We start from the raw sequence: 16,122 nt of genomic DNA on the forward strand, positions 1-16,122 counted from the left end.
TAGGTTGTGTTGCTAGATGAATTGCTACTCGTCTCTTCTAGCTTTGCTTTTGTTGTTTATGTGATTACAATCAGGCCACTGCCTCCACCAAGTTGTCAACCCTATGGCACAAGAGAGAAATACTAAGACTCATACTATCTCTTGATTGAAAATCTCGATCAATCATGTTATTTCTAATGTTTTAATCGTTAACAACCAGAGAAGGACTATAAATCACAAATAGGTACTAACATATAAGTTTATTATGAACAGTACACCGGTAATTTATATCCATTCAGTGGGCTTGTTTTTGGCTGTTACAGACTAACCTGGTAACTTGCATAAAAAAGCATATACTATTGTACCTGCGTATGATGTACAACTATTGCATGCATAAAGAGAAACGTTAAGGAGAAATGAGATTTGAGATGCACCATCTGATACCTTCATCTGTAATAAATGTGTCTAATGGCTTCCAGCAAGAGTTCTCTTTCTAGTGGTTTGCGCATATGGTGATCCATTCCTGCTTTCCTCATCTTCTCCTCTTCATCACCTGAAGCGTGTGCTGTTAATGCTATAATGGGTATGTGAATGTCAAAAGATCTCTCCTCCTCCCTTATCTGTCTTGTTGCTTCATACCCATTCATTATTGGCATCTGTTAGGATAACACAAGAAGTTAAAAACTGGTGAATTCTTAACTTAAAGATTCTAGCTATGTGATTTGATGAAGTGTGCATTCAAAGAGAAGTTATAGTCTTTACCTCACAGTCCATTAATATATAATCATATGGGGAAATTGGGGAAGCTTCTTGTTTCCTTGGGTCTTGTAGACCAAGCCGGACTAATTGTAGAGCTTCCTCTCCATTGTGACAAAGCTCAACAGATGCACCGAGTCGCAAAAGATTAATCATGGCTATCTTGCATAAAAACGGATTATCTTCAGCAACCAAAAATCTCATCCCACGCAAAGGTTTGTCACTGCTTTGGTTACCATGTGATATTAGTTCCTCTTCCTCTTCTTCTATCTCGGAGGGCCCAACTGAATGTCTTCTAGCTGGATAATGTTTTGATTTCCCGTGTTTTCCACTCCTTGAGCTGCTTTTTGTTACTAGGTCCCCATCGCGAAGCGAGTGTGCATAAGATTGAGGAGTTGCTGATCTTTGTCGGCTATGTGAATGCATTACAGATGCTGTTCCAGGATCTTTGACAGCTTTTCCTTTTCGAAATGCACATTCTTTCTTGGGTTTTGCTGATGGAACTCCATGGTGCAAGGTACCCCCAAATTCTGGTAGAAGTTTAATTACTAGATACAAGCGAGAGCCATGAAACGGTTTCCGCAAAATATCATCGTCTGGATGGATCATGTGCTCTTCAAGGCTTCTAGGATTGATGCTACGAGAAGGCGGTTTATCTAACCAAACAACCTTGCAACAAGCTTGGCGAAGGCCTCTTCTAAATTCAGTTACAGCGCCATGAAGTTCTTGAAATGGTCCAGCACTAGCATCAATCACAAGCAGCAAAAACCTTCTATGAGAAGGTAGTCTTTGTTCAATCCCATCCAAGGCATATAAAGGAACATCTTTGGATCTGCTGCTAGAAATTTCACTCCTTGAGCCAAATTCTGATCTTCCAGAAGAGCTGTAAGGTGAAACATTGTGCTTGGATTTTATCTTTGCTAGTGTAGAATAAAGGCGTTCCCATTTGCTCACAACCGAGACCTTTATCCCCAAGCTCTTCATAAATCTATGTACGATTCTACACCGTTCAACATTTTGAATCAAGAGAACAACATGGGATCCTTCAAACTTGGGACTAGAACCAAGTTTGGACAGCGGAGGACTGGGGTCACGGATGTTAAGCCTCGGAGTAGAAACTGTGTTTTGATGTGTGTTATAGGATCCCATTTCATTGTCGCCCGCCATTGTATTACTAGTTGAAGGAGTCTCAGCTAATGCAACAAGGAAACTATTGAACCTGAAGCAAGTTCCCTTCTCTCTGTTCTCTTTTTCCACAATTTTTATCTCTCCACCCATCAAATGTACCTGAGGCATTAGATATTAGATATTGATGTATCCAAACTGAATGAAAAGGACCGAGAAGGAAATTGATTCAAAATTTTGTTTAGGCCAAGCCAAATTTCAATTGACTTACCAAAGACTGAACAATTCCAGGTCCTAAGCCAGTCCCTCCTTCCCCGAGAGCAGTTTCTTTGACTTGAACAAAATTTTCAAAGACAGATTTTTCTTTCTCTTTGAGAATTCCTTTACCTGTGTCATCCACTTCAGACACAAATTCCACACAGTTGGGATTTTGCTTCACTGAATTCATGGCTTCCACATCGTCATCTTCTTTTTTATCAGTAAACCAGCAAGAAAGACGGTTCCACAAATTGTTCCGATTGGAATAAATTATTTTGTTTTCTAAACCAGGCTTTCGTGCCTTTGCTCGAACTACTATGTGCCCTTCAGAAGTAAACTTGACAGCATTGCTCAGTAAATTACAGAGGACTTGTTTCAGCTTTCCCCCGTCGCCTTTTACTTGAGAAAATTTAAGAACAGATCCATCACAGGGATCTAACACAACAACTACACCTTTCTTCATACCCACTGGATGAAATAAATCAACTACATCTTCAAGAAGGTGGGCCAAATCAAATTCTTCCGATTCAACCTGCATCTTTCCAGATTCCATCTTGCTTGTATCAAGAACAGAATTCAACAAACCTGAACAAGTAATTTTATATTGTTAAAAACAAGATTTCTTTCATCATTCTATCAAGCTAAGTTACTGCTGAAAAAGTACATAAATAATGGTGTTTTCAGTGGGCTTACCTACTGGGTCCTTTGCACAATCATCCATTTGCAATAAATTTGTTTGTAATTCAGAACCTGGAGACACTTCTTCATAGCTTATCTCTATCAACCCAGTAATTCCTGCTAGGGCAGCACGAATATCATGGCTAGCTCTAGCAAAAGCAAGACTCTTATTTATACTCTTTCTCTCTGCTTGTTGAGTTGTTTCAATTTGTTTTATCAATGCTGAACACAAGCGTATATCTCTAGTTGCAGGCCTAACCATTAACAATACGAAACTGAGAATAGAGATGAAGACTGCAGCGATCATTACCATCAATAGAATGAGAGCAACTTTGGTGTTCCTGCTAACGTTACTCACAAATCCATAGTATGGGAAAGCCAATGCATATACCTGAAATTAAAATAAACTATAATGTTAGACATGCTTATAATAGTAGTAAAAACTACTATTTCCATGCATGCTATACATTTAGATTTTCTAAAAATTCTGTTACTAATTATTATATGGTTGCATGAGAAAGAAATTAAATCATATTTTAGACTTCTAAATGCATTTCTAATACATGAAAACTGCCATTTTGTTTTTTTAAAGAGAGCATTGCCCCCATCAAAATAATTATTTCACGTGTCAACCACGAGTGAGTACGAGTAGAAGCTCTGCATATCTTTTCCTTTGATTTTCTGGCCAGCACTAGAAGGTAATTCCTGAATATATCTATTAGCAGGTATGGATAGGAAGATACACTTTTGAACTAGATTAGGAATGTGGACTAGTCAAAATATACACAAAAATAGACAAATTTTAGAATATAATCAATGTGTAATCAATTATATTATAAACATTTATTATGATAAGTTCTATGTGAATTTTAACATAATCAATGGCAACAGTTGCATCTAATAATTTTTTAATAATACCGGTATTCATGTGTTAATAAGTACATTTTAAAGAAATGGAGCATACCGATTGCACTCCCACAATTTCAAGTGGAGAACAGAAAACCCTATACTTCGTTTCCCCAAAGTTCAAAATCGAAGGTCTTGGCATGCTATTGTTGGGCACGCATGTAACATCTCCAATATATATTTGATCACCATTCGGTTTCATTAAGTTGAAGGAAACTGATTTTCCAAATACCACCATTTGAGTGCCTGGTAACCCATCTGCAAGCATTTCCCCATGTTGTGTAGCCAAATACAAGCTTCCGCCATGAAGATCAACACCCTTGAAGAAACCGATCAATGCCTTAACTGGAAACCCCAAGGAGATAATCCCTTGTCCATTTATGCTTACAGAATTAAGAAATAGAAGATCTTGTGCACTGTTCCATCCCTTTGCTAACGAAGCATACCCATTAGCACTATTCAAGGCTTCTTGAATCCAGCTTCCATTAGCCAAGACGTTAAACCGGGATTCAATGGCGTCTCCATATAGTTTCCCTGTATCTGGGTCTACAGGTTGCTTATACCAAGCGTATTTCATTGGCTCATTTAGGGAACTTGAAGAGTTAAAGTACATTGCAAAAGTCTGGTTGCCGTCACGATAGTAAGCGAAAAAAGAACCTTCCAATCCAATATATGAAATCTGCGATACACGAGGAATTACTGAAAATGTTTGAAATAACATCGGAGCAACCTGCAGGGGAAAAAATAAATAATTTAATCCACTTTTCATGATGCAAATAACGAAGTTCATGTGTTCCAGTCATCGAAATGCTCTCAGTTCTTGCGTAGTGGGAAGGCTAGTTCGTCGTAGATAGGAGAAAGGAGATGCTTCAACTAAATTTATAAAGATTGAAAAAAATATGGATAGAAGATGATGAACCTTATTTTGGAGGTTAGACTGAGAAGGAGCACTTCCATTGAGAGATGAACTCAAAATTCTTGCTGAATTCGTTGCAGAAGAATTAATTGGATGCAACAATTTAGCAGTGCTGTCAATTTGAGATAGCAATCCAGAGCGAAAAATGTCAGCATTGAACTCAACGTTTTCCTTCATATGTTGAACGATCTTATACCAACTTGGGATCACTACACATGGAAGTAGCAACACTCCAATTGCCTACATGGAAGAAATTGGAAAAAAAGAAAAAGGTTAATATATGTACATATACAATGAGGAAACATTAGCCCAGAGTAGTAGTCACCAGAAGGATGAAGATGAAAAGAGGCCGCGATGCAATGAGGGAGCTGAGCTTCATTGGATCTTCAGAGGCCAAATTCTCTTCTTCTTTTTTTCTTCTTCTTCTTCTTCTTCTTCTTCATTTGTGAACAACATAATAAGAGTTTCAGTACACCTTCACATGCATGATATTAGGAGAAAATCTCTCTTACTCCTCCATCAAAGAAGGTGATTTCTTTAATGGGTGTGAAATTCATCACCTGCTACATAGGGAAGTCAAATCTAATTGCTTTTTTTTTTTTTTTTAATTTTCCAATTCTGTTTAGGAAAAACAAATAAAAAAAATTCCTTAACATTTGTGGCAACTTCTATACTTACTTTGTTTTTATTAATTTTATCATTAAATAAATAAATTATTATTATTATTAATTTATTAAATAATAATAACTTATAAAATAAAATTTATTTTATTAAAAAAAAATATAATTATAGAATTTTTCATTTACATATTCCAACATTCAGTTTGCTTTATTTTACTATTAATTTTCTTTTTATAGCTTATGATCAAACACTGGTCTCTCAAAGTCAAGAAATTACTAATTCGAAACTTTGCTTTAATAGGGGGAAAAAAAAGGCATAAATAATTAATACAGTAATATTAATTATTCTGTTATTAATAAACTGGCAAATAATAAGCACAATTATCCGTGGCAAAACGCGGACTGACACAATGCCTTTTTATAATACTAAATATAAATTTGTGTTAATTTTATAAGTATTAAATTATCAGAATATAAAAATTTAAATTTTTTAACACGATTATTTTAAATTTCATAATATTTTTCTAAAAATTTTTTTATGTCTAAATATTATTAGTAAATAAATTCATTTTTAATATATTATTTTAATAAAGTAAACATTGTATACTTAACAAAAATTAATTATATATTTCAATAAAATATGCTTTTTGTTATTCAAAAGATGGTCAATAAATTAAATAATAATTATAAATAGTTATTAAATATAAACAATTAATTATTTTATGTCAATTTCTTTTTTATCATAGGTAATCAATCTTACATCTATATCCATTTTATTTTTTATTGATTAATTTTTAAGAGGTTAAAAATTAGTTTAAGTGTTCAACTTAATAGTAAATATTATATAGAGATTTTAAAAACTTTAAAATTTGATTAAATTTGACAAATTATATAGCAAATCATGTTAATTAAAAAAAAAGTATAATTTCATTAGATAATTTATGAAATTTGTTAATAAAAAAAATATATAATTATAATATCATGAAGCTCAAATATTTATTGTGCACAAGAAACACACATATATATTATATCTATGGTTATAACATCAATAATTATATTTTATTTATAATTATTTAAAATTAAATTTTATATTTTAATTTAAATAAAATTCTTTCTTTGAATTTTTAAATTAAAATTATTATTTTAATTTGATCTTAACTTTTTGAACATAATTCAAATAAATAATGCTATCATTTTTTTCATACTACGTTTAATTTTAAACTGTTTATTAATATTTTTATTTTTCTATATTTATCATAATCTTATTTTGTAATATTATTGTGTATCATTGTTTTTATAGTTTTTTTTTTATATAATTACATAGTATTTACATTAAAATACTTAAGAATGAGCAAGAAGAAATTTAATATCACTCATAATAATATTTTATTATTTAATATTTATTAAAAGTAATATATATTTTAAAATTATATTAGACTCATTTCTATATTTAAAGAAAAATTAATTTTTTATGAGTATCATATATATTGCTGATGCATTGACAATATTCTTTAATTTATCTCGTTTGAAGTATATATTTTTTAATTTCAATATATATTTTTTAATTTCAAAATCAAAATGAAAGTAAAATATTAATTTTCTCAATGTTTTCTTAATTAATTAAATTAAGATTAATATAAGTAACTTTTTCTTTAATCAAATAGCATGAAAATAAGCTTTATCCATTGATAATCGACCAATATATATTCAATTTTATACACATAAATTATTTGAAAATGGCACCTAATTATAATAAAAATATCAAAATAGGAAAAAAATTCAACCTTTTATATATATATATATATATATAATTTTCAAATTCCTTATAATTTAAGAGGAAAACTTTGAAGAATTTTTATATTGATTAAACACATTAAACACAATAGGTTAAGTAGATAAAAATAATTTATATTCACATCATTAAAATATTTTTAAATTATTAAAATAAATTAAATATTTTATAAATCACATAAAAATTTAAGAGCAAAGTAATTTAAATTATTTGTTACTTATAAATCAAAATTACACATACACAAACAATTTAAAATAGATTTTATGAAAATGTCTATAAATATTATTTTTTTAATACTTTTTAGATAATAATAATTATAAAATTATAACAAAATAATAACTGTGCGACTCAAAATCTTACTATTTTATAGTGCTTATAGTAAAAATAAAAGAAAAGCATTAGAAATACTACTAAAAAAGATCAACAATTTTTGGTTATTATACTTTTTTTATAATGACAAAAAAAAATGTGATATTTCATTAACATAATATAATATAATATAATATTTAAGTATAAAGTAAAATTTAATTTAACATAAAATGAAGTTATCTTTAAAATTGATTTAATAAATATAATAATAATAATAATTAACCAAAATTTAATAATAAAATAATTAAATTGTTAAAAAATTTAAAACGATAATACCAAAAAAATAGTAAAAAAAATAACTTGAATTTGTATATAAACATTTAAGTGATTTAAAAATTAAAATAAATAAATAAATTTTGAAAATTCAATTATAAATTAATACTTAAATAAAAAATTAAAAGATTGGGATAATATATCAGAAGATTTAAAGATATATCATGTAAAAAATTTATTTATTTCTAGTGATAAAATAAAAAAAATTATAAAAATTAAAAACACAAAAAATAAAGAACCATAGTAGGATAAATTGATTATAATATTGTGGTTAACATAGTGAATTATACTTTATTAGAATTAACTTATTTTAAAATTATTTTTAATGAAAATAATAATAAATAATAATTTAAAAGTAATATATATATATATATATATATATATATATATATACTCTCTCTCTGGTAAGGGTGTGCAAACGATCGGTTCAGTTTCGAATCGAACCGAACCGATAAAACTGAAAAATTGAAAATAAAAAATTTTAAAAATCGAATCAAATCAATTAATAAGAGAAAATCGAACCAAATCAAACAGATATATATCGGTTCGTTCGGTTTTAAACCGATTAAACCGAAATTTATAAATTGAGCATTTGATTTTCAACTGGGTTTGATTTGATTTTAAATCGATCAAACCTAAATCTTAGTATTTGATTCGGTTTTCTTTAATTTCCTTAATATATATATTAATAATTTTTGTTCGGTTTAATTTTTCTTATTTTTTATGAAAATAATCGAACTGAACCAATTAATTAAAATTATCAAAAATTATAAATTAAATCAAATCGATTAAATTTTAAAATTAAACCGATTAAATCAAATTGACTCAATTCAATTCAATTTTTTGATTTAGATCGAAAATTACTCTCCCTATACACTCTGGTGCCACTCTGGCGCTTAACCTTTTTAGGAGAGAGTTTGCTTGCTGTCCCATCGGCACACGTCATCGTAAAAATTAGTTTAATACATATAATGATAAAAAAATTAAATTTAATAATTAAATGGTTAAAATAATTAAAAAAATTAAATAACAATAATAAGAAAATAAAATAATAGAAAATAATTTAAATTAATATTTTAAATAGTTTAAAAATTAAATCAAATAAATAGAAATTTAGAAATTCAATTAATATAATAAAACATATAAATAAAAAATTAGAAGGAAGTCAAGCATTCATTTCATTTTTTTTTTAACGTTTAATTACAAAATTTTTAAAAAAAATAAAGAAACTAAATGTATGGAATAATACTATTTTTAGATTATTAGAAAACAAATGACAGAAGCAAAACAATAGAAATATTAATTAAACACAGCTTCAAACAGGAAATTGAAAAAGCATAAAAGAGGGCAAAGTGGTACTTTTAAACCCATGCGATGCCGTGTTGTACAATTATATTTTTATAATAATATGAAACAATATACTTACATCTTAAAAATAAAATTATAATCTATTAATATTATTAAAATCATTTAGTCATTTCAATTAAACATTTAATCATTCACAATATTGCATATTAGTTAAGTGTATATAGTTAGTTTAAGATCAACTTATATTAATAATATAATATTTATTATAATATATTAAATAAGATATAATTTGATAATAAAAATATTTAATAAAGGCTAATTACAAAGGAATATAATAGTAATATATTGGCTAAAATTACACTTTTGACTTACAATTTGACTTAAAATTACCTTTTAAGAATTATTGTAATGGCATATAATATGTTCTTATTTTCTCACTTTATTTTATCTTAGCCTTTTATCATTGATATTGTATATGATATAAGATTATAATACACTTAATATTATATTTGTTCTCAATTATTCATTAATTTTATTCATTATATTCCTAATTACAAAAGGATATAATAGTAATATTGATTAAAAAGAGTAAATTAATCAACCCATCTAAAAAAAGCCTAACACTATTCTTATGATAATAGGTTGAATATATAAAATTAATGTATGTGTATATTATTTTAATTTTTTTAATTATCATAGAATAAATTAATTATATTATAATAACATCAAAATTTCACAGCAAAATAAATTTAATATTTAGTTACTTACAAAATAAATATACTAATAATTCTCAATAGATATTGTGAAAAAAAATTATAAACATTATTTTTTTCAATATTTTTGTAACACCCCAAATTTTATTATTTATGAGTATTTTTGATATTTTAATTTTATTTAAATTTTAGGAATTTTTTTGAGATTTTTCGGATTTTAAAAATCGGGTTCGATTTTCCGAAAATATAAACTTTGATGATTTTTAAAAATTAATTTAAAGACCACGTGGCAAAACTAAAAATATATTTGGAGTCTACGTATTTTTCTGAGTTTTACGGAATTTTTTTCGGAATTTTTGGACCTCGTTTTCGGTCCCGAGGCAGAGTAAAAATTCAAAATTTTGTATTTCGAATCGAACCGGCCGAATCGAACCGGACCGGATCGGACCGGTCGAATCGAACCGGCTCCCTTTCCTTTTTCTTCTCCCGCGCGCGTCGTCCCTCTCTTTTCTCTTTCTTTTCTCTCTCCTCCCCTCCCCTGCGCGCGCGCGTCGCTCCAGTTTCTCCGGCCAAATCCGGCCGATCCGGCCACCGATTGGACCGGGTCTTGTGTCTAAAATCATCTACTCGGCGAGAGCTTTCCATAGACACCAAGAACGCCAAAATCCATCGAGCGGTTTGTCCGATTTTTGCTCGGGAAGATTTTAGCCCATTTCGACTTTTGGGCTAGATTTCTCGAAAACCGTGAATCCCACGAGAAAACCGAGGCTACCAGCACGCTTCACTCGTCGAGAGCTTCGCAACGACATAAATTTCGAATTTTTCCGACACCGTTTTTCGGTGGGTCCCACGGAACTTCGCATTGTTTTTCCGAGCATTTAATGAGCTTAGAAAATTCTAAAAAATTTATGTACTAACCCCCGTGTTATGGGCTTCGTGTAGGTATCCTCGATTCGCGGAAATTCGGCGATTGGCCAAGATTGCAAATTTCGGGCCAGACAGACCCGTGACCGGAAAAGTCTCCGAATTGGGCCGAGGTTTTGGCTAGCCCCCCATTGTCAGACGTCCCGAGCGCGTTCCCAAAGTCGGAATCGGCAAAGGTAAACCCGAGCCTTGTTTTTACGTAATTTTCTAGTGCTTAAATAGGATTAAAAATCCGTAAGATATTCGTGGTAGCTTAGAAAATTACGATTCTTTTTGCAATAGCTTAGTAATATTGCTAAGGACCGCGGGGCAAAGTTTTAGAATTTTTAGAGCTGATTTGGGCAGTTTTTGCAAAAATGGTCAATTATAGGGACTAAATTGAAATTTTACATATTGTGATGGATGATTGATTTGATGGGTCCAGGAGGGGCTGTGTGATGTGATTGAGTTGTGGATATATGGATTGTGAGTATAGAAGTGTGTTTTGAACCCTTTTGCAGGTTGGGTAGGTCCTAGGTATAGGGGAGACTTTGCCGGATTTTCGGCACGACTTAAGACGTAATTGGTCTTTTTCTTTGTTTGTATTGAGTCAGATTGTATTAAATAATTGTAATATAATTGTCAGGTGAGCCGATGACCTTCTTCCTCCGCCCAGCCGCCACAGTGATTGTCGTCAAGTCTGTGAGTAAAATATTAATTTTAATTGTAATTTCGATATTATTATATGTTCAACATGCCCATGCATCACTTATATGCATATATTTATGTAGTTAAACTCTAGGCACGATTTATGATGCATTGATAAATGTTAAAGTGCCATGATGTTGTTGTGGTAATTTGGAGCAATGTGCGTGCGTTGGCGTGCGTGTGATGTGGTGTGGACTATGGATAGGACGGGTAGTCACGGCTTGAGTTCTTCGCTGGGACCCGATCCTTCGAGGGGTAGTCACGGCTTGAGTTATTCGCTGGGACCCTCGATTTGGCTTATTAAGCGAAAGTCCGGCTTGAGTTCTTCGCTGGCACCAGGTTGGATTTAAGAGAGCTGTATAGGGGATCAGCTCCCATATGTTATGATTGATGCTACAGGGTGCGTGAGTGCTCTAAATTACCTTTTTGATGCTATGATGTGAATATGATGTTGATGTTGCATTTCACTCTACAGGTTGCATTAGTTTCAGATAGTTATAGAGATTATGGTTAAAATTGATATTTTACTCTCTGAGTCGAACGCTCACTCCTGTTCAAAAATTTTTACAGGCCACAGGAGGATATTTTGTTCTGGGTTAACCTGCTTTTCTACCTCGCAGGTTGTTTATCAATAATTGTGTAATTTTAATTACTCCTAGAATTTCCGCATGTGTTAGCAGTATTTATTTGAATTTGGTCTGTAATATTTTTATCATGTTGGACCTGTAAACTTAAATATGTTATGCATGTTGATGGATTGGATGAGGGAGCTGAGCTCCCATTTATTTTATGTTGATGAGTATGTGGAGGGTGAGCTGAGCTCCCCAATTGAGTATTTATTATGTTTACAGGTCGGGTGAGTCAAAAACTCCCCGTTGAAAAGTCCATTTTATGGCCGGACTCTGTCCGTTTGTTTTCTTGAAATTGGGCCCAAATGGGCCTTAGAGTTGGGTTAATGAATAGTTAAGGCTTACTACGGGCCTCGGGGCTTTAGGTGGCCAGTCCTAGTCTAGTCCGCCCATAGGTTGGGTCGTGACAAATGTGGTATCAGAGCTTAGGCTCCAGATTCTTAGGGAATGTTGTCTAAAGTGTTGGGAAAAGTCTAATAGGAGTCACATGCGGAAAAATAGGGTCCCTATTCGTCTTGCATTGTCGTCTTTGCTTCTAGTTTCTGCGTCATATATTGTATGTAAATATGAGTCTATAGAGCTGTGCAATGTGCAGTTTTGAATTTTGTGGGCTAATGCTGCTGAATTTCAGGAAAATGCGTAGAAGCAGGAGAGCTGCCCGCACGAGCAGATGTGCTGACGAGGTGTCGGACAGATGAGGCGCTTTGCCAGGAGGCGGGTAGGAGGCCTAGAGTCGCTCAAGTAGAAGAGCAACTACCCACGGTCGAGCAGTCTTTCATGGCACAGGGTCCTATGGACCCCATGGCAGCTACTCTAGCTGGTCTGCAGAGAACCATCGACATGATGGCATAGTACATGGTCCACCCTCCACAGCAGCAGCAGTCCACCGCACCAAGAGAGGAATCTTACAAACAGATCATAAATTTCAAGAAGTTGGTGCCTGGTACCTATGATGTGTCAGACGATGCATATCGGTTTTTGGATTCTGCATGACGAGCAAACGAATTACAGATTGGTGATAGAAGATTGATAGAGTGTATGCAGCACGTCATGGGGCCCATGCCTAGGCAATGGATGAATGACTACGTGTTACCCCGGATGGAGGGTTTGACATGGGCTCAGTTTGTGGAACTTTTTATCAATCGGTTTGTGCCAGAAAGTTTCAGAGATCAGAAGCAGTGGGCTTTTGAGGCCTTAAGACAGAATGGCAGGTCTGTAGATGAATATGCTCTGAGAATTTACGAATTGAGCAGATATGCCCCTACTGATATCTCAGAGACTATGAAGGTGAAAAGATTCCTAAAGGGGCTTGACAGAGATATGCGAACTGGCCATGATGTCGATCAGTCTTTTGATGTGGTGGTTGACCGAGCTAGGCAGATTGAGATCGATTATCTTTGTAGATGACAATGGAAGAGCAAAGAAAAGCAGAGCGAGAGGTTCCTCGTGTCCCTTCCATGGGTACTCGGATAGTGGTGGCCAAAGTAATTACAGAGGAAAGAGTAGGAACAAGAAAAGTGGTTTTAGACACAAACCACGAGGATTCGAACAGTGCAGATCCAGCGGTGGTCACGATTCGAGAATGCAGATTGGTCCGCTCAGATCCTCCTTGGCACCTTGTGCACAGTGTGGAAGAGGACATTCAGACCTTGTTTGATGGGATCGAGTATGCTTGAGTGTGGCCAACCGGGTCACTTTGCTAGAGAATGCCCCATGTTCGTGAGCCACAGATGGGGTCACGAGTTCTATTGCGAATGTTCCTCGGCATTGTATCCGGCGCTTCCAACATGGCGGCGATCGATTCGATGTGAGGCCGAGGACAAGGGGGCGTGGATTTGGAGGCGGTCGAGGTAGAAGTCGATGTCGAGTTACGCCACTCGGGGTAGGGTCAAGCTCGGGTTTTCACCACGACCCACCGGGATGCTCAAGCTTCAAATGCGGTTGTGGCGGTATTCTTACAGTGCATTCTTATGAGGCTCGTGTTTTGATAGATCCGGGTGCTACGCACTCATTTGTCTCCCCTGTGTTTGCCATGAGGTTGGGTAGAAACCCTACAACTTTAGAGTGCCCTTTGTCAGTAGCTACCCCACTTAGTGACAACATAGATGTAGACATGGTATTTTCGGGTAGCCCAGTGGTAGTGGATGGAAAGATCCTCCCAGCAGACTTGGTTCCTCTACCAGTAATGGATTTCGATGTAATCCTGGGGATGGACTGGTTGGCAACTCATTATGCCACCTTAGACTGCAGGAACAAAAAGGTGTATTTCCACATACCTGGTGTGGAAGAGTTTAGTTTTGATGGTGACAGGAGCATGGCTCCATATAATTTGGTGTCAGCAATTAGTGCTAGAAAAATGTTGAGGCGTGGATGCCAAGGGTATTTGGCATTGGTGAGAGATACATCTGTAGAAGGTGTCAGCATGGAAAATGTTCCTGTTGTCAGAGAATTCATGGATGTCTTCCCTGAGGAGCTTCGGGGTTGCCACCGGGAAGGAAATAGAGTTTTGCATTGATGTTGTGCCGGGTACAAACCCCATATCGATGCCACCTTACAGGATGGCACCAGCAGAATTGAAAGAGCTGAAGGAGCAACTACAGGAGCTTTTGGACAAGGGTTTTATACGTCCGAGCACTTCACCCTGGGGTGCTCCTGTTCTATTTGTGAGAAAGAAGGATGGGTCATTGAGGTTATGTATCGACTACAGACAGCTGAACAAGGTTACTGTGAAGAACAAGTATCCACTTCCTCGGATCGATGATTTGTTTGATCAGCTCCAAGGAGCTAGATTCTTTTCCAAGATAGACCTGCGATCAGGCTACCATCAATTGAGAATCAGGAATGAGGACGTGTCCAAAACGGCTTTCAGAACAAGATATGGTCATTATGAGTTCTTGGTGATGTCTTTTGGACTCACTAATGCACCAGCAGCCTTCATGGACTTGATGAACAGGGTGTTCAAGCCATTTTTGGACCGTTTTGTCATCGTATTCATAGATGACATTCTAGTATACTCTCGGACCGAGGAAGAACACGTGTGGCACTTGAGGATGGTATTGCTGACTTTGAGGGAGCACCAGCTATACGCCAAATTTTCGAAATGTGAATTTTGGCTAGAAAGCATCTCATTCTTGGGACACGTGGTTTCAAGTGACGGTATTCAAGTGGATCCCAAGAAAATTGAAGTCAGAATCGATTGGCTTAGGCCTACGATCCACCGAGGTGCGAAGTTTTACGGGTTTAGTGGCTACTCTGAGCGTTTCGTGCAAGATTTCTCCAGGATAGCGGCTCCCCTAACTAAGTTGACCAGGAAGAATGTTCCATTCATTTGGACAGATGACTGTGAGGTGAGTTTCCAGAAGCTTAAGGAGTGTCTAACCACTGCCCCTGTGTTGACACTACCTGTGAGTGGTGAAGGATACACCGTGTATTGTGACGCCTCCAGAGTTGGCCTAGGGTGTGTCTTGATGCAGAATGGAAAGGTAGTGGCTTATGCTTCAAGGCAGCTGAAGAGGCATGAGCAGAACTACCCCACCCATGATTTGGAAATGGCGGCTGTAATCTTTGCACTAAAGATCTGGAGACACTATCTGTATGGTGAAGTGTGCGAGATATACACCGACCACAAGAGCTTGAAGTACATCTTCCAACAGAGGGATTTAAACTTGAGACAGAGGAGATGGATGGAGCTTCTGAAAGACTATGATTGCACCATCCAGTACCACCCTGGAAAGGCCAATGTTGTGGCAGATGCCTTGAGCAGAAAATCTTCTGGCAGTTTGGCGCACATTTCAGTAGAGAAGAGACCATTGATTCAGGAGGTACATGAGTTGATGGATCAAGGTCTAATCCTAGATCTTTCAGATGAGGGGGTATTGTTGGCTCACTTTTCAGTGAGGCCAGACTTGAGGGACAGAGTTAGAGTTTCCCAGCACAGAGACCAACAATTGATGAAGATCATAGAAAGAGTACAGCAAGGTGAAGGTGGTGAGTTTGGATTTGCCAATGATGGCGCCCTAGTGCAAGGTTCTAGGATATGTGTGCCCGATGTGGACAACCTCAGGAATGAAATCATGCAAGAGGCACACTATACACTGTACAGTATCCACCCAGGTTCCACCAAGATGTACCATGATGTGAAAGATAGCTACTGGTGGAATGGCATGAAGAGAGACATAGCAGACTTTGT

The 16,122-nt window shown here is 34.6% G+C and overlaps 1 protein-coding gene and 1 long non-coding RNA gene across 2 annotated transcripts; one reads left to right on the forward strand and one right to left on the reverse strand.

The window, feature by feature from the left end:
- Positions 1 to 328: 328 nt before the first annotated feature.
- Positions 329 to 4,997, reverse strand: LOC110639843 (histidine kinase CKI1-like). The gene is made up of 7 exons (XM_058154138.1): positions 4,944 to 4,997; positions 4,622 to 4,858; positions 3,761 to 4,432; positions 2,812 to 3,187; positions 2,132 to 2,703; positions 742 to 2,022; positions 329 to 635 (listed from the first exon to the last, which is right to left on the reverse strand). Exons 1-7 carry the CDS (start codon positions 4,995 to 4,997, stop codon positions 426 to 428), a joined length of 3,402 nt encoding a protein of 1,133 aa, XP_058010121.1. The 3' UTR covers positions 329 to 425.
- A 6,257-nt stretch (positions 4,998 to 11,254) lies between these two features.
- LOC131182998 (uncharacterized) lies at positions 11,255 to 12,221 on the forward strand. Its single transcript, XR_009151127.1, has 2 exons — positions 11,255 to 11,298; positions 11,875 to 12,221. It is a non-coding gene; the product is annotated as an uncharacterized LOC131182998 (long non-coding RNA).
- The last annotated feature ends 3,901 nt before the right edge of the window (positions 12,222 to 16,122 follow it).

Source organism: Hevea brasiliensis, chromosome 9 (assembly GCF_030052815.1).
Source record: "Hevea brasiliensis isolate MT/VB/25A 57/8 chromosome 9, ASM3005281v1, whole genome shotgun sequence".
NCBI lineage: Eukaryota > Viridiplantae > Streptophyta > Magnoliopsida > Malpighiales > Euphorbiaceae > Hevea > Hevea brasiliensis.